This window comes from Argiope bruennichi, chromosome 3 (genome assembly GCF_947563725.1).
Source record: "Argiope bruennichi chromosome 3, qqArgBrue1.1, whole genome shotgun sequence".
NCBI classification, from domain to species: domain Eukaryota; kingdom Metazoa; phylum Arthropoda; class Arachnida; order Araneae; family Araneidae; genus Argiope; species Argiope bruennichi.
In genome coordinates this window covers 32,076,086-32,096,526 of record NC_079153.1, presented here as the reverse complement: position 1 = coordinate 32,096,526, position 20,441 = coordinate 32,076,086, and the positions used below count along the sequence as shown (strand labels likewise).

Here is a 20,441-nt window from a genome sequence, read left to right as displayed (position 1 = left end):
ACAAACAGGGGAAAAAATAAATAACAACTAACAAATTATTTTTTAAAAAATAAATATTGATTATTTAATAAAAAAGTTAAGTACAGAAGCAATTAAAGCCTCAACTTCCACTGATGCAAAAAAGCTGTCATTAAAAAATTTACATAACAGCAGCATTAAACAATGAATTAAAAATTGGTGCAGGAATATTTCAGAATTGGTCTTTTCTCTACTTCTATTTCCAAACATGAAAATGATGAAACAGCAATACATGCTATTTTACAATTACAAATTCATTTGTCAATATCATTTATATTTGATAATTAGTACTTCCTACACATACATTTAATATGATAAAACTGAGAAGAGAAACAGTAATTTAAATTAATATAAAATAGAATAATAATACAGATTATTAAGTATAATTATCTTTAGTAAGTTATTTACTTAAATTAATATTGTAATACTAATATTGTAATGATTTATACTATTTACAGAAGAAAAAAATGGAGGGTATTTAAATAAAATGCATAAAAAATAATAAAGAAATATAAAATATTCGTTAAGATGCTGTATAAAAATGCTTGATATTGATCAAATGCAAAAGAAATCACATTTCACTCAAGATTTAATTTCAAAATTTTTTTTAAAGTACATGGCATGCAAAAAATCTAAACAAGTAACAAATACATAAGTTTTAGTTTTACTTTCCTGCTTGGCTGTTTGCTAAATAAAAAAATGAATTTAATGAAAATTTTCAATTCAGTTGAGGTATTCATGACAAATACAGGAGGTTTTTCATTAAAACTCAATCAAGCATTTCTATTATTTAAACAAGTACATGAATCACATTACTGAAATATTTCCAGAATATTTAGAGAATCTCACAGAATAAATTATTTAAATTTGTACTGTTCTTGTCAAAATTTATGTAAAATAATCAGGATTTATTAGTTACAATAGAGACAGTACAATTTCAAATATGTAAGAATTTTAAAAATTCACACAAAAAGTTTAAAAAAAAAAAATTTTTTTAAATCTTTTTGGAGATAGAATTAAAATACATTTTCAAATATTTGGTTTAGAAACATATACTTTCAAAATACTAAAACTTAAGAAATATATATTTTTTATACTTTTAACTTCAAACAAATATAATTGAAAATATTTACACAATGTAATAAAACAATATCTACAAAATGCTTTAAACTGATGACAAATTCTTTGCTACAAAAATTAAACTTATGTATTATAAATAATTTGTGCAAATGCTTATTAAGATATGAGAATTTTAAAAATGACAAACTTTTTACAATGCGAGCATCATTGTAATGTAATGGGATCAAACTATAGTACAGTGAATATAAAATGCTTTAAAAGACAACATTACAGCACTTACTATACTACAAATTAAAACTAATTTAGTTCACAATTAAAATTTTGATAAATTTAATATTTACATAACAAAACAATAAAAAAAAACTTTACAAAATTTCATATCAATGTAAAACTATGACCTTTGGTAAAAGAATATTAAATTCCTCCAAAGTATAAAAATTAACAAAATGGCACAAAAACTTAATGAGATAAAAAAAAAAATGAAAATTCATATGGAAGGAACTATATATTTTTTCTGCACATAAAAACTTATTTTTATAAATTTCATAAACAATCTTCACTTAATGAAATTCTTTTTGGCAATTTATTTTTTTAAAATTCCACAGAGAAAAAAAATGCATTAATTTATTCAGTTGTTAAAACATATCTATTTAAAATAAACAATAAATAATAAAATTCTAAAATACAAATTAAAGATTATACTATATTACAAGTTTACATTTTCATGCTACAATAATACAATTAACTTGCATATAGTAATAGCATTAACAATTAAATTTATATTCAAGTTAATGTCTTATCAAATGCTGACTATTTGTGGACAATTTTTCTTCCTAACACTTTGTAAAATTAAAACAATACCAACAATGGACTTGGATTTAGTGTGCGTCACAGTGGATGACAATAAAGGATTGAAAATGTTCCATATGCAATAACAAATAACACTTGTTAAAATATTAAGTGAGAACACACATTACTTCCAATCAATGGAACTCTCTTTTATTTCTGTAGCAATTAAAACATGCCTTCATTGCAAGAATTTTTACAGATACATAAAAATGAAGTAAAGTGAATATCAACTAGCAGTTGTACTTTTAGCAGAAAATATTTTCAATGCAAATTAGAAGGATAATTTAAAGATTTAGTGAATTTCAAAAGGGTTCACTAAAATATATTTTGCCATAAAATTTCCTTCTTCAAGCAGACAGCTAAAAACATGTTTTACGGGAAAAATATGCAAAACTTGCATGTTACAGGATCTAAAAAGACGGTAAAATTCCAAGAAAAATAAACAGAGAAGAAACGGTTCTCATCCAACAGTATTTTTAAAAGCAAAAGAAAACTTTACAATGTAGAATGATTGATACTGCTTCCACTATCCGAATTGTTTCGGCCTAACTGAGGGCCCCCTAATTTGGGAAGTGTGTTCGACTGCTTCTGATCAGAAATTTGTGTACTGGGTGTAGCTGATGGTCCCTGCTGTAAGGTGGGAGCTACTGGAGCTAAATGTTGCTCTCGTTCTTTATCTTTTCCCAGTTTGAAAGCTTCCAGCAACGCTTCAATTCTTTCTGGTGTTGGTCCCCAACGTGCATAACCAGAATCATTTTGAAGAAAGAAGACTTGAGTTCCATGGATGGACCGTTGATAAATTTCACTTCTGAAAAAAAAAAAATATATTAAATTCATATCAAAATGGACAGGAATTCACTGTAGTTATAAATGAGATAAGTTGCATTAAAGCAAGTTTTTTTTTTCTTTTTTTGTAATACATATTTTTGCTATACAACTCAAGCATTTTTTAATACATAAAGACAATATTAATTTTTTTCATAAAAATTACAATTTTAAATTTTTTAAAAAACATTTTTTTTTTTTTGGCAAAAACTAAAACATCTTTACAATGTTTGTAATTATGTTCTTTAAAATTATTTGCTTAATCAAAATGATTTATTAAAATCTAAGGCTCGAGGAGTGAAGGCAAGTTAAAGATTAACCTTTTAACAATTTTTTTTAGTTAAACAATAACATTAAAATTAAAATTAGTCAATCAAAATTATTCTAACTCTATAATAAGAAACTTACTTTGGAATAACATGCTGAAATCCATGACGATACTCATGATCATAAGCAGGTATCAAAAGCTGCTTTCTCTTGAACCTATAATAAAAGTATACATCTGTACAAAACACAATATAAGAATAATTGCTTAGGGAATCTCTAATACTAATAAACATAAAAGTCTGTTTGTTGTTGATTTACAGAATAGGGCATTGAACATAGAACTATCAAATTTGACAGGTATACTTAGGAAGGTGGAAATAACACTTCAGAAGTTATTTAATTTATATTCACATTTTAATTATTTAAAATTAAGTCCATTTTTGGCTAATAACTTTAGCAGAAGTTAAACAAAAACTAACAAATTTATATAAATATATATATTTATAAAAAAGAGAGAGAGAAATTTGTAATTTTAATACAAGCATTTTATGCAGTATTGCAAAACAAAGCTTCTCTTATTCGTTTTATTATCTTACCTGCTTGAATCTATTTTGGTGAGAAATGATGGCACAGGGTCTCGACATTCAGATATAAAAACGATGAATGACAAAGGCTCTTGTGAAGCTGACAAAAGTTTCTAGAATGATAAAGTGACTTAATTAAAATAAGAAAAACATAACCATTTAATGGTAAAATAGGAACAATGACTTTTATTACAAAATTATATTTTTTTAAATACAAAGTATATGCAAAATATGAAAAAAAATTTTTAGATTTAAAATTCAAATTAATTATTACATGAATATAAAGAAAAAAACACATTCTAAAATTCTCATTTTTAACAAAGAAAAAAAATATCAATTTTTGGGTAATTCTCCAATTAAACTCGAAACTGGGTTAAAGGCAGTGACAACAGTGCAACCTACAAGACACCAAGTTTCCATATGCCTCAGCTACTGGCTGATTTTGCAAATAAAAAAAAATCTGTTTTCTACTTTTTTAAATCCAAATATAATCTACAGTTTATAAGCAATTTACGTCCACTAATCCAAAATGTGGTTGTGTGCAAGAGTGAGGATTTGATCCTTCATGTGTCTTTTGTCCTTCATTCCAATTTTTTCAAAATTATTCAAATTAAATTTAAAATTTATGAAAAGCTTTAAAACGTTTTTCATCTTATATGCAAAAATAAATGCTTATTCTTCATATACTCGAGTTGTTTTTTAAAAGAAAAATAATTATAAATGTAGTATAATATTTATAAAAAAATTAAATTACTATAATCTTTAAGAACTATTTGGATTTAATAATGAAAAATTATTTATTTTATCTCAATGAAACTGTATTTATATATCAAAAACAGCTGATAATTTTTTAAATATGTAAGCATATATTTAGGACAAAATATATAAGACGGAAATGGTAGAGAGCAAATGTTAAGAAACTGAATCTATTGGGAAATGATAAACATTCATTTTTTAAATGATAATTTTCATTTTTCATATTAAAATGATTTGTAAATTTTTTATTTAACTTCAAAAAAATTAAAAGAGAAAAGGATGCACTGAGGATTCAACTGATTACTTACTTATGAAGTGACTGCCCTGACAATTATGCCATTAGGTTGTTGAAAGCAGACACTTATTAATATAAAAATTATGGGGAAAGTTTGAACGCTACTTTTTTGGAATTGGTTGGATATTGTGCTTTAATGTTTTAATAAATGAGTATCCTAAATTTATACTACCATTATACTAAATCTCATCACAAACTCAATTTTCCAAATCATGCTCTCCCCCATAAAGCATTAGATTAGTCTTTTACAAAATATTTTTGACAGCAAATGACAACACAATCAAATACAAGAATATTCAATATTAATATGGAATACAGGATTTACACCATATCTTCATATTATATATTTGACACATTGTTGGATTTAAAATGAATGAAAAGCAGTAAGTTTCATAAACTGTGATTCATTTTATAGTATATATATTAGTATATTATTGAAGGCACATTTTACAAGTAGAAATAGATTATAAATACACAAAATAATTAAAATTAGAATATAAGAAACTTCTATTGAAAAGTAAATATTCTGATACATAATGAAATAAAATTATACAAGTGTATAATTGTTCCTTTTATGAAACAATATACTGCATTACTTAAAAACAATAATAATTCATTTTTTTAAATTACAAATTACCTCAAAGTGTATAATAGATGCATCTAACAATTCTTCACAGTAGGGTGGGTTAGCTTCGAAGGAGCCACTTACAGGATAAAAGTTTAAAATAGGCCTGGAAAATAAAATACATTTTTTTAACATGAAATTCTTTAAATTTTACTTAAATCACAAAAATTGTTGTTACACAAATTTCTTTTTAAACAATTACATTTTGATAACTATAAATTTATAAGACGTGCAATTTCACCCTCATTTTAAAATTGATAAAACAATATTTTAAAATAAAATATGTAACAATGCTTCTTATTTTTGTAAAGATGTTTTTTTTTTAATTTTTCGCATTTACAAATCTTTAAAAGTAAGCTTTATGTTTTTCAGTGTTCAAATTTACACCAGGATGATGCTCAATATATAAATATATATAATAAATGAAACATTTATTATATCAGATCACATTAAAATCTATTTTTTCAAAAGTCATTAGGATAGTCGAGAAGATAAATAAATATATATGATCTATAAACAAATATATATGAAGAAAATATATATGATCTATAAACTGAAAACACATATACCCCAGAAATATATGTCTTTGCAACATTGAAAAAAATAAAATATTTAATAATAAACAATACATATATACATGAGCAATTAAAACAAACAAGCTTACCCACGAGATCCAAAGAAACTGTCAGTATCAGGGAATGCAGAAGCATACTGTCGGAAATAGCAATTTAATGGTGATGCAAAACATTCAAAAGTAACTCCAAAATGTTTGTACAGACAATCAAATACTGCTACTGGTAATGAACCTTGAATACCATGACCTTCATTGTGACTAATGCCAGCAAAAGCCTATGGGGGGGGGATAGTTGATAAATAGATATAAATTAAAGATTAAGAAAGAAACATTCAAGCATAAAATGTGAATTGCATTATATTTAAGAAAAATTACATTTTATAGCACAATGTATCAGATGATACTAATCTTAAGTTAGTTATTATTCAGCTTTTAGAAAATTACTTCTGGACTAAAATTAATGTTTTTACTGTGTTTAAAATACTAAAAAATTATCATGAGTCTGAAAACAATACTAAGTTTAAAAATAAAAACAAGAGGATATAAAGTGTTGAGGAAACAAATTCTTCCAATTAATTTATAACCTAGTTTGATATGCTTTCAAGAGAGCAAAAATAATAATAAAAATAAAAACCAAAGCTTTAGAAATAAAGCCAAATATTAAATTGTTGCAGATTGTAATTTAACAAATGCTCATTAAGCATAATATTTTTATAGATAACAAAAAAACAAAATGCATTATACAAAATCCTAATCAATTTTTGTTTCAATAAACACATAATACATTACGTGGTATCGCTTTAGCATGCACCAAACACGAGCTAAGAAATTCTCAAATTTCCTGTCATCTGAGCAGTTTAAACGATACAGATGTTCCTGAAAATAATAAAAAAATCAGTTAGAATCATATAAATTCAATAAAAATGTAAAACAGAAATAAATATAGCAAATAATAACTTTCAGAAAACTCTTAGGGAAAAAATCTAAACTTTTCAAATGAAACAGAGAAATATTAATAAACATACAATATTTATTCATTCAGAAGATACAATAAATACGAATCATGAAGAATTTCATACATGTATAGATAAGAACAAAATTCAAATCATATACACTTACCAATTTTTGAAAAGAGATGGTGTTTATCCGAACAGCATCCCCCTTGTAACGCAATATTGTATGTTCCTTTTCACTCAAAAGCTGTACAGGAGGAAGATGTGGGGAAGAGATTGCAAATTGCACTGGATAGCAATAGACCTTTTTATGAACACTTACTTGCAAAGGACTGGTTATTTCTGGAATAAATGTTAAAAATCAATTGAAAATAATTTTGGACATACTTCATTCAAGAATTCAATAAAAAAGAATATTTAATCATTATAGAATGCGATATTATATATATATGTCCAAATATGAAAAGATAAATAAGATATCCTAGATAAGATATTTTAACAAAAATCTGTAGAGTCGAAAATTACATATGAAGACATTTATCACTAATAAATATATTATCTATAAGATAAGACAAAAATATAAGGAAGTTATTTATCTTCACCATACCGGGCATATTACAGATTTTCTATCAGCAATAATTAACCAAAATTCTGATGAATTCCTTGCCAGATTCAAGCAGGGAAGGGGGCATGACAAAGTAGAATTTTTCACAAAAAGAAGTCAAAACTTTGCAGAACAAATAACCCTGGAATTTCAGCTCGTATAATCTTCTGGCCAGAAGTAATATTTAATAAGAATAATATTTAATTTCAGTTAAAACTTAAAATTCAACTCTTAATTATTATGATGCAATTCCATTCAATAAATGATTAGAACACATTCTCTTACAATATCTCTGGCCAATAAAAAGACACAAAGATGCACGTGAATTTTTGCTCATGTATGTTCATTTCAGTTTATTGTATTATCTATCACATGTTATGAAATATTCTAGTATGGAAAGTACAGCTACTATATCATACCCTATCCAGGAATTTTAAAAAATGTAACAATTATTCCCTGGAAATGGAACTAGTATGACTGATTCTGATATAAAATTTCCCACTTGGTTAATACTAAGAATATGCAATGCAGCTTCATTCTAGATCAACTGTTATTATGTTCAGAATGGTTTATTTCAAACCTGATTTTCTGACATGTAAATATTTTAATTTACAGATCTACCAATGTAAAGATTTAACATGTGAATAACAGTTGGGCAACTATTGATAGTGTAAAAGCTCTCCTAACAACCATTATGACTTTCTTTCATTTACATTTCCACCAATATAGATTAAATGCATATCCACTTGACCCCAATTTATTTCATTCTCTCAAAATTTGTAGCATCAAATAACTACAAATTAAAAGAATTGGGACAAAAAAAAAAAGACTTCAAAATTTTGCCATAATGGAAATTTACATAAGGATTCTTCTTCATCTCTAGACAGAATTCACATAAAACTTGTTCTTCTTCAACTTTAAAGAAACACAATAAGATTTAAATTTGTAGAATGACTACTACCATCTTAATATGCATCTACTGGCTGGCATCTTTTTATTTACTTTACATATGATATAGCAAATATGACCAACAGAGCTTAGTTAATGTTAACCTGTTAAAAATGCCTATTTTTTATCATCTTGTATCACATATTTCTTGACTTAGAAAAGGAGAAGTGAATAAAAAAAGTCAGTAAAAAAAATATTGACATTTCTATAACAACTAATTCTAAAGCACGATAATAACCAATAGAAAATACATAGACATATAAACTGTCAAACTAATTTAATAAAATGCTGCAGAAACTGTCTAACAACCCTCATGCTCTTTTATAATTTAAAAAAAAATTCAATATATGAAACATTCAAATATCTTTCTTATTGCTCATATAATTTTACTATTTGGTATTATACCTTCAATCCCATGCTGTCGTAAGAGCGTCCAATGTTTATCTCTGATCTTCTTTGTATAATCACAAGATAAGTTATAGATCTTTGCACATATTGCTTCAACAGAATCTTTAGCAGCTTCAACAAGATGAGGTTGGCATTGCTGTTTTAAATGACCCAATCTCTCCTAAATGGAAGTGAAAAAGAAAATTATGAAATATTCACTTTTTAAATGTGATTAAATGTGTAAAATTGAGTTCATTAAAAGAAAGAAAATAAAATATACCAGATAATCATCAAACGTAGCATTGAGCGTCTTCCTAATCCATTGGAAAGCATCTTCTGCATTCCATTTGACAATTTTTCGACTTTCAGGAGAAATGTTCCTAAAAATGAGATATTAACATTGCCTTTTGTTTTAAAAAGGAAAACAATTTAAAATTAATGGTAGGACTTCATTAAGCATGATTCCCACAGTTTTCGTTTTTTAACATACATTTTTTGTTTGAAATTAATTAAAAAATATTTACTAAGGAAGTAATGGGAATGTATTTTAAAGAAAATAAATTTTATTTTTCACACCTTGCAATACCTACAAATAGTTCTTTTGTCGCAAACTTTCACCGAGTAACTTTATTTATATACACCTGAATTTAATTTCCAACTCTGAGCTGAATATCTACCTCAAGCGTTACCTATTCATAAAATGAACCTAGGATGAAAATATGATAAGACAGGATTAAATAATTGAAGTAACAACAAATAAAAAATGGTAACAGTCATGATTTCAAATGAAAAAAAGAATGCAACAAATTTATTTATTTGATATCTCTTAATAGTAGATTTGTGGATTAAATTTAGATTAAATGATTAAATTAAATTTGATTAGTAGATTAAATATCTCTTGATAATCTACAACTTTTATCCATTTTAGGATATATATATATATTTAGAAAAATCAAAATTTCATGAACTTAAGATTTCAGGAAGAAAAAAAAAACCTTTAAAAAAAGGGAGTACTGGCATAAAATTTATGTATAAAAAGGGAAAAAAATTGTTTCAATTAAAATGCAATTATAAAAATGGAAGAAAAGTGATTAACAAAAAAAAAACTGCCAAATTCCCTCCTGAATACTTTTTTTTTGGTGTGTGTTTGTGCATATACATTTTATTCCTCTCTAAAAGCTAAAAGAATAAATATATAGATAAAGGATTTTCTATAATTGTGGGAATCATGTCTAAGAGGGAAAAAAAGGTTCTATTTAAGTCAATTAGTAATGAAAAAGAAAAATCCAGTCAAATTTATAATAAAACCGAAAGCAATATGACACATATATTGACAGTAAATAAAATATTTTAAACATGAAACAACAAAAAATCCTAATTCAGCATTTTAATTGTCCATGAAAAAAAAAAAAAATCTTAACATATGTTTATACAATTTAATGATGTTTTAAACTACCAAAACACAGTTATGCATACTAACCTGGATTCTACCATCTTTTTAGCTGCTTCTGCATACTTTGAAAGTTGTTTGCGAGCATCACCAGAAAATTTTGGCCTCACAAGCTTGATCGGTATGTCATTCATGATTTCCCGAAACATAGACTGAGAAATTTCAGGATAGCAGTTAGATGGTAGGAGAGGATCATTTCCTCTATCAATAATTTTCCTCTCCATAAACCATCGATTTAATGATTCTTTAGGAGCATCAATTCCTGAATGAAATATACAACAAAGTTCTTATAAAAAAGAAAAAATATAAAAATTTTTACTACGTAATTTTCTTAATTTTGAATACTTATCTAAAAGAAATTTACAAGGAAAACTTTTAAAAGAACTCAAGTTGTTAAGAGGTTAATTCATGTCTTTTAAATGCTTAGATAATTAAAAAAAATGGGTTAAGAAAAATCTACTATCAAAAGAAAGAACATTTTTAAGTAATAAAGAAATAATTGCAAACAATGAAAATTTTAATTGGACAACTTAAACCATACAAATTCCTTCAATCAAACTAAATGTATAACATTACACATGATATTTTTTAAATTAAAGGACACAGATTTATATAAAGGAAACTCCACTTGCTAATGAGTTCTTGGTAGTTTAAAGGTTGAATGGTAAAGCCTATGCCACAAACCATCCACATGCATTCTGTTCTACGCAATATCAAAATTATAAGCATGATTTGATCTAAAGATAATATAGTGTCTATATATTGTTTAGGCAAAAGATATTAATTTTATAAATTTAATACATGAATAAAGCTTTTTATTTAATAATTAATTTATATTTAAAGCTTACAAGGCATAAGATAATTTATACTCTTCTTGATATATTTCTTTAAAAAATTGCCTTTTTTATTATGAGATTAATATATTGAATAATTTGTCATTTTATGTCCCATCCTAAAGAAGAGTATAAAGTATTAAAATATAAATTGAAAATTTTGAATACTAAGATATATATAACAGTATGAATCATGAACTTAAATTCATACTATTATTCCATTATCTGAACTGCTTCTGGTTTCACTGAACTAAAATAACAAACAATTCATAATTTCATTATAAAAAAGTGTTAACAAGAAGCATACCTTCTCGTGAGTGACACATTTCTTGGTATTGTTGTCGCAATTTTATCACCAGGTTTGATCTGTACTGCTCAATTTCTGGATGAGGAGGCGGAAGTAATGAAGGAGATCTTTCCCATATAACTACATTGGTTGGGATTTCTAAATCCCAGTAGCCACTAGAAAGAGTTGAAAGACATTTCAAACTTAAAATCTTCCCTTAAACATGTTTACATTGTACATTTTCAAATTCATCAAGTTCATATTTGAAAAATAAAATCACATAATTAGAAGGGGGAAAAAAACTTTTTTTTTACTTAATAACTATTTTTTTGTCACTCTTAGTATAAAAGCATATAATGCATTAAAAGATTTAGTCTAAGTTAACAAAGAATAATAAATACATTTCATTTGATAATTTGTATTAATGGCCCATAAAATTTGTTTTATTACTAGATTAAATTAAAAAAAAAAGAAATTTCAACAATGCATATTTATCAGTTATTGAAGAATTGAATTCTAAAAATATATTAACACAATTTCATATTTCTTTTTTAAAAAAGAAATCTTTGATAGTAACGCTTAAGTCCTTAATTGGAAATTGATAATTTATAAAATCTTTGATGGTAAGATTTCTTCTATATAAAGATCATATAACAGGCAAAAATTTGTCAACATTAATTTTAATTATAAAAATAAGAGTGCTTAATTTTTTTTTGTTTAATTGTAAAGATATTGCAGCTAAAAAGTCATCAATCAGATCAAACATTTTAATTCATGGCCAATTTACTAAAAAGCTGGAAAGCTTTAGCTGAAATATGAAAAAAAATGTCAATGAAAAGTTATACAGTTAAATTTGAATAATTTACTTGTTTTCAAAAAAGAGAAAATTAATGGAATAAATAATTGCAAATAAATTTTTTACGCATACCAGAGAATAAATTTCTTAGCAGCTGGTGCCAAACCATCTTCAGATGCTCGTCTTTTCTCTCCTAGCCTAGGAAATGGAGGATGTGCAAGTGGGGTCACTGGTGTATGAGGCTCTCCACCACCAGGGGGAGACATCTGAATACCTAATGGATCAGTGGAGGGATCATACTGAAAATATACATAAGACTCAATTAAACATGAAAAGACATTACATCATTGATATATACATAAATAAGTAAAAAGTAATAATTTGAAATTTTTAAAAATTACAAAACTAATTGCAATCAAAAATAGAAATGATCAGTTTAATCGATTAGATGAACTTAAATAATTTTGAGTTACTGGGATTCATCAAAACAATTATAAATAATCAAAAAAATTAAACCTTGGTTAGATAATATAAGAATGACAATTCAATAAAAAAAATATAAGAAAAAATATTCTTTTACATTTCCAGGGAATCCAAGAAAAATTTATGTACAATGGAGAAAAGAAATGGATCACTTTATATAATAATGGTTTTCAAGTTTTAGTATTTATATTAAATATTACCTTTTTAAAAAATAATGATTTTATATATTAATAGGAATTCGATGCTAAATTCAATTAAAAATACTAGAAGTGAAAGGAAAGTTAAAATTAATACCCATGATGATATATATACATATATATATCATTCTAATGCTTTATCAGTATTTGACTGAATATCCCTTATTTTTTCACTCAGCTTTTCTTCTTTCACTCCCAACTTTTTTTTTTGCTTTAAATAGTGATATTGTAAAAAACTAATTACTTTTCCTTTATTTGATAAATGCTTCATTCATACATATGTTTGTTAGGTAAAGTTCCTGCAATTTTACATCATTCTCTGTGAATCACCAATTGTATATCAGTGCTGAATAGTAAGGAATGAAGCCAGTTGTTATAGAAATGATTCATTATTTCAAAATAGAAGGTAAATATTTTAGTTCTAAGATGTAATTAAAGTATTCTCTATGTGTAGTCTACTATCAAACAATTGAAAGAAGATAATTTATAGCAAATGGCGACAAACTTGTCCCAATGATAACATTTGATTCTTCTTTACACTTTATCCTTCCAGATATACTACTTTTCATTCATGTCTAAAGTATTTCTTCCCAAAACATTATCATAATTTCAGTATGACTTATTTCCAATGATCTTTCTATTTAATGCCTTTCTTGCCCACTGTATTCTTATCTATCAATGCTTTTTATTCTGTAAAGGACCCCCCCCCCCCAGATTCCACTTTTCAATCCAAGCGTAGATAGCCATCTCCTTTATATTATTCTGAAACTGACAAATATATTAGATGCATTCTGTTCATATCTCAGACCCATGTCCACATCTTTTTTTGCCCATGATACACACTTTTTTTATTTTCTTATCATCAACAACATTTCTTCTTCTGTCGTGGGAGTCTTTTTATTTGTTTTGAACAGACAATTTCCTGAAAATGTAAACATGGCATTTGTACACCTGATGCAATTATAGATTCCTTATAAAACTGTTTGCAATTTTTTTATAAAACCATTTTTATACAATAAAGCAAACCTATATCTTTTTATAAGTGATATATATCTCTCTACTAACAAAATGAAACAATATTCACAAAACAAAAACTATAATTGCAGTAATAATATTATGAAATAACTTTAATCTACCAAAAAAAAAAACCTAATTAATTATTTCCAATTTTGAACATGAACTTGTGTGGCTACAGTTATTTATTTGGCTTTCAAAATGAATAATTAGAATTGGCAATTATTGCAGTCAGGTCATTCTCTTTTTTGTATTTATCTGACTAAATTTAGAACTTGGAATACATATATTTTATTTCTGTTTTTTGTCTGGAATGTAGCACTAATTTCATTTCAATAAATACATAATTCATTGCATTACATAAGGTGCAAATTTTTATAACTATTCATTTTTTTTAAAAAAATGTATCAAATTTGACCACCACTTAAAATAACAATTAACATTCATGATCTACAACATAAAATGTGTTTCAAAGAGGAGAAAAGAAATAAATATTTTGGATTTGCTTTAAAAAATTAATTTAATTAAAAGATCAACTTATTAAAATATTTCCATAACTTTTTTAAGAACCAATCATAACTAAAATTCAATAAATAATATTATTTTCATAATTTTTCTCTTTAAAATTATAAAACCCTTCAGTAAGATCTTTTGCACTTATTATAGCATGAGTTTATACTGCCATTGATTATGCATGTATTTTTAGTTACAAAAAGATCCTTAACAAAAGAAACCCTCAAATCCAAAACTGCACAATTGCATTAGCCAATTTATGCTAATCTATAAAGCAATGTTTTTTTTTTTTTTTTTTTTTTTTTTTTTAAATCCTGAAATGGAGAAGTAGAACTTGGGAAAACTGTATAAATTTAAAACAGGTTAACTTAACAAACAAAATATAGAACCCTTACATCAAAAAATTCATAGCAACTAATCTAAGTATATTGATTGTTTGGCACATATATCAATTTTATAAAAAAATAGAAACTCATTATTTTAGAAAGATATGATTTTTTTAAAAAAGATATAATGAAAATATATGAAGAGATTATGCACTTAAATATGCTGAAACACAAATCACAAAAACATTACAAAATGTCTTACATGTCCTAGCCTAGGCATTTCCCAAAGAGATTCATTAGTGATTTTATTGAAAAAGTATGGTCTGTTTTCTCTTTTACTCCAAAATTTCCTCCATCCAGCTTGAAGCAATTCTGGAGGTAGATCATGCACTGGATCATTAGAACCATATTGATTAGGTGACATGAGAGGTCCCCCCTGAGTACTTTGGGGAGACATCATGGAATTCACATGAGATACACTGGGCATTTCGGCAGGAACTGAATTATGCCTACGAAGAATTGGTGATGCAGCAGCTGAAATTGAAAATTTTAAAAAATTAACTGAAGTATTAAAAATTTAAGTGAAAATAAGCAGTTTATCAAATTAATGAGTTATCTGCCAAAAAGTAAAAAGGGATTTTCTCAAAATTTTTTAATTCACCAAATAGTAAAATAAGAATTCAGATTAGCAGACATGTTATATCAAGGTGCTTAGTGAGAAATTACTTTGCAAATTATGCCATTTTTGTGGGAAGAGGGGAAAAAAAACCCTTTATACATGCACTTACCTCACCAACAAGCACAAGATGTTTTTGTTTTTTTATTATAAAAAATATAGTTTTGATATAAAAACTGAAACACATAATTTTAATTTTAAATATGTATTTTTAAAAAAATTTTAATATGTATTTCTGTATCAGTACAACATCTATTGCAAAATAAAGAAGGTCTTTAATTTAACAAAATAAAAATGATAATGCAAATTTTTATCACCAAAAGAAAGATGTTTTGTTAAAGTTTTATTTTTATGCAATTAATAAAAACCTACCATTTTTTTTTTCAATATTTCTTAAAAATTTATAATTTTTGAAGAGAAGAATATTTATTTTGTCTTCTAGTAGTACTTTTTTTTTTAAATCCACACACACACACCATCAATACCAAAAGAATAAGGAGCACCCAGATTTGGTTGTTTCTGATGTTTTATAAATACTAAACTCATGATTGCTAAGAATGCAAAAACTTCATCATAAAAGTTGATTTCTGGATTATTTGCATCCATTGTATTTTATCAAGGATTTTGTCAAAATTAAACTGAAAAATTGCAATCTATTTAACTAATGGATACCAAAATTAAACACATTTTATGGGGAGTGGCATATTTACAGTATAGAACTCCCCATATACATACCAGATTTATCACTTGTTGCTGTATCTAACCAATCAGCATGACTGACTTCACCAAATTTGTGCTCACTCAAGTCTAACAATTTTGATGTACCATGATTCCTGAGCTCCTCCTCATCTAACGAATGATTTCTAGTAACAGGAACTGTTGTCATCTTTTTTAAAAGTAACACCTATTAATAATATCAGAAATTTACATTTTGGTTGCAAATTAGGAGATAGAAGGTAATAAAAATTGCCATTTTTAACTAACACAAAAAATATCACTTGCTATTATTTGATACAAAATATATGAAGATGAAATCTGCTATAAAAAAATTCAGTACTGTATAAATTGCAAACACATTATATGAAAATTATCAATTATAATTTTAAAGAACAACAGATGAAAATCCACAAATTAAAATTTTAAAAGAACTAATTTCAATAAGGCTTCATACACAAACACTTTAAATTTTCTTATTATAAAAATTACATACCTATTCGGTGCTTTAAAGCCAGCCAGTTTCATTGTCGAACGTCCAATATGTCATTAGTAAAGATCTTCTATGGAAATAATTACAAGCACACAAATGGAATACAGCAAAAATAACCAGTGATGACTAACCTGCAATATAACAAAAATTACAATAGTATTAAAAAGTTTTAATGAAGACCAACTACTATTGATTAAAATACAGCATAAGAATTGTTTAATTTTTATGCCTTTTTACCTCTTACAGTATAATTGAAACCACAAAAAGTATAATAATTTATACATCTGAAGTTTAATTCTTAAAAACAACTTACAGATAAGCAAAAGAAAATAAGAAAACATATGTTCAATTTTTATGTTAAATAATCTAATTCTACATATGGAACATTAATTTGAAATTTCTTATACGAGAAATATATAAGAAAAGTTTCCACAGTTCTTGCCTTAATATTCTCAAATATAAAACAGAATTCAGAAATATAGATGATAGTTAATTAAATTTTATGGTTGCATACAGGAATCTTTACAGATGAATATCAGAGTTTTGAATTAAAGTTAGATTAACACTTTAAATAAAATTAAAATTCCTATACCATATCAATGTTACTAAAAGACTATCTTTCATGCGGCAGTATATATGTATTTATTGCACAGAACAGCAGATTTAACTTATATATTTGTATCATATTTCGATTTTCTTCTTCTTTTTTTTTTAGCTTGGAAGCACCCAAAACTATTGTCATATAGCAAGGGCTTGATCCTAATTGAATAGGTTATTTCATAACATTTAAATTTATAACAGTCTTCATCACAAATACAGTAAATTTTATATATTAAAAAAAAGATAGGATAATTCAATTTAATTCAGTTATCTAACATAATTGTAACTAAATGCATACAAAAATGATAAAAGATATTAAGTTTTAAGCAAGAATTCAAATTATTAACAGGCTATGACATAAAAGACATAAATAAAATAATATCAGATTTAAGGGGAAAAAAAGCAATAAAATAATTTTAAAACAAACAGTTGATATATGCTCTTGACTAACTGAAAATGTAGATAATAAATAATGTTTCCATGTATTTCATATTAAAAATTATCTATGATAAAAAAGATGTTTAAGATACAATAGAATTTCGTTAATTCATTCTAATTTGTCAGTTATTCAAAGTTTTCTCTGGTACCTATTACTAGATACTAAAATATAGTCAATAATTTGAAACAATTCTGATTAACTTGAAGTTAAAATTGAAAATTAATTTCGTTTCAGATTTGTTTATTGAAAATAGCTATCAATGTGATTTAATTCACTTCAAGATTTTAAAACTGTTACTTTACATTAGAAAAAATTATATTTCCCAGATTTAAAAATGTTTCAAATATATATAGATAGGACTATTTCTGTTTATTATGAACTTTCATTGCACAATTATTGGATTCAGAGTTCAGTACAGTATTTTTAAATACATTATTGAAATTATTATTTAAACAAATTATTTTTTATTTTTTTTTACTTACTAAAAATATGTATTGTTTATTTATTACAATTATTTATTAAAACTGCTAAATATTAAAAATAAATCTTTGCTGCTAATTTAGTTGCAAAAATTAACCCAGTTCTTACTTGTAACTTATTTTATATATATATTAAACAAATGTTCTTATGATCAAATTTAATAACTCAATTTCTATGATATTACAAATCTGATTATTTATTCCAAACATACAGTAAACTAATAAAAGATCAGTATTTAAATAAATCTTTGTGCATAGATTGGATTCTCCAAAATTTTATCCAACCATTTTGTGTCATCAACAATTAGTAAATCATAATTGTGATTTAAAATAATCTATTATATTACTTGGAAATATAAGAACAGTAAATTACAACAATATAAATGCAACAAAATATTTTCTACTAATTTATAAATGTTTATAATACACATAAGTTATTGTGGCTATTAACATGGACAATTTTAGATTTCTTAAAATAGAATCCTGAAAAAATGATATAATTAATGGAAAGGTTTGAAAATCTCTTGAGAAACAAGACGAAAAATACAATTCCGAAAATTCCAATCTTTGAAAAATTTGATTTTCAAAGATTGGAAAAAAATGTTTCAGCAAGTTGCAATATGAATTTACAATTTAATTTTTGTACACCGATCAGTGGAGTAAATAGAGTAATGATAAAATTCCATGCAACAAAAACATACATTTCTTTAATAAATATTTATTATTTTTTATTTAATGCTTTAATTTTAATAATGAATTATTTCTTTTTTAAATCCTTTCTTTTAATCCCTATATTTAATAACAAATGCCAGGGAAAAAAAACAATCATCTATAAACATCTGACTATCAGTTTTCTAACCATGTAAAGAAATAAACAAATTTCATAATTCAAGAGGAAAGGAATTAATGCCTTTCCTATATTTGTTATCCTACGATTTTAAAACTATTAAAAAAGTATTATTGATTTATTAGTGAATGAAAATTTTCTCCAACATCTACAACAATTAATTTAGCTTATATCTATTAATTTAAGGATAAGAAAGTTTAAATATTACATATGAACATATCAATTTAATATGTATTAATAGGTGTTATCATTATTTTAATAACTGAGATAATCTTAAAATTAAAAAATTGATGCATCAAGCAATTGTGCAAGACTATTATCTTAAATTTAGAATCATATACAGAATAACATAGAAAAAAATTTAAATTTATTTAGTAGAGCAAAAAAAGAATATTCACAGCTCTCCACACAATAAGTTTCATAAAAAAATATAATTTTACAGTATAAAGAAAGATATGTTTTCCCTAAATTATCACATTTCAAGGTATTAAAAAATTATAATTTGAAGACTAAGTATGGTGAAAAATAACTGACTTGTAACAGATGACTTACAAAATCAGGATACAGAAATTATTCTGAGCAACCAATTAGTTACATTTCATTCAATAGTAAGAAAAAAAGTGACTAATAAACAAATTAATTCATAAACATTTGGAATCTTCAAAATATTTCAAACGCTAACAACGGTAAAATTGAAAAGAAATGGTTAATTACAGCATAGAACGTTGTTGATATGTAACATATGACACTTCGGCTAAAAACATGGTATTAATAAAATTTGAAGGAAGTTACACTTAATAAATGTGTTCCATAAATAAATAGTGTAGGATTTGCATCACTTATATTACTAAAATCAATCTGGAAAAGTTAATATTTACATTTCTGTTGTCTTAGAACTTTTGACAGCTCTGCTTGCATGATGCGCCAAAATGTTGTTGTCCAAATCTTCTTAAACTGAAGTAATAATCGTCTCAAAATACAAAATCAGAAGTCACAAATGTCATTAGATGCATTCCCAATAGCATATTTTGATTTCAAAAGCGTTAAATCCTTTTAATGATCAGTGTTCAAGTCAAGCTCTTCGAGATGTACACAAACGCACGTGTGATGCCGACAATTATTCAAGGTTTTAAGAAGCTTCCGAGCTCAAATAAACTACGTACTCACCAAAACACATATCCTCAAATAAAATGGTACACATATTTCGTCCAGCAAACTATAAAAATTCAATTTGTGAATATTTCATTCATGATATTAAAAGACCAAAACTGACTAGACTTCCTTCTAGATGCGCCATTTGCCTCGTTAAACAATGGTTACGTCACGTGACCAAGAGCTATTCCATTTAATAATGTCAACCGTAATTTCATGACTGAAAAAATCTCTTTCTGAGATTCTAATAGCAAAACTGAATTGTAACATTCTGAAAGTTCTATCAGTCACTACACTTTTAATGCAGCAATAACTTTTTACGAACTTTCTAAACGAAAGAGAAAGTAACAATTGCTTATTATTAGAATTTCATTATTT

General features: G+C 25.5%; 1 protein-coding gene across 2 annotated transcripts; it reads right to left on the bottom strand.

The window, feature by feature from the left end:
- Positions 1-1,242: 1,242 nt before the first annotated feature.
- On the bottom strand, positions 1,243-20,382 carry LOC129962607 (mRNA (2'-O-methyladenosine-N(6)-)-methyltransferase-like). Of its 2 annotated transcripts, none has more exons than XM_056076426.1 (16): positions 19,790-20,382; positions 16,550-16,677; positions 16,075-16,243; positions 14,926-15,197; positions 12,263-12,429; positions 11,356-11,510; positions 10,246-10,477; positions 9,046-9,145; positions 8,784-8,946; positions 6,993-7,168; positions 6,663-6,749; positions 5,964-6,148; positions 5,312-5,405; positions 3,636-3,736; positions 3,181-3,255; positions 1,243-2,755 (listed from the first exon to the last, which is right to left on the bottom strand). In XM_056076426.1, the coding sequence occupies exons 3-16, from the start codon at positions 16,223-16,225 to the stop codon at positions 2,443-2,445; spliced, it is 2,271 nt and encodes a 756-aa protein (XP_055932401.1). In that variant the 5' UTR covers positions 16,226-16,243; positions 16,550-16,677; positions 19,790-20,382; the 3' UTR covers positions 1,243-2,442. The 2 variants fall into 2 exon arrangements, with proteins under 2 accessions (XP_055932401.1, XP_055932403.1); XM_056076428.1 differs by having other exon boundaries at positions 20,079-20,382.
- Between the last annotated feature and the right edge of the window lie 59 nt (positions 20,383-20,441).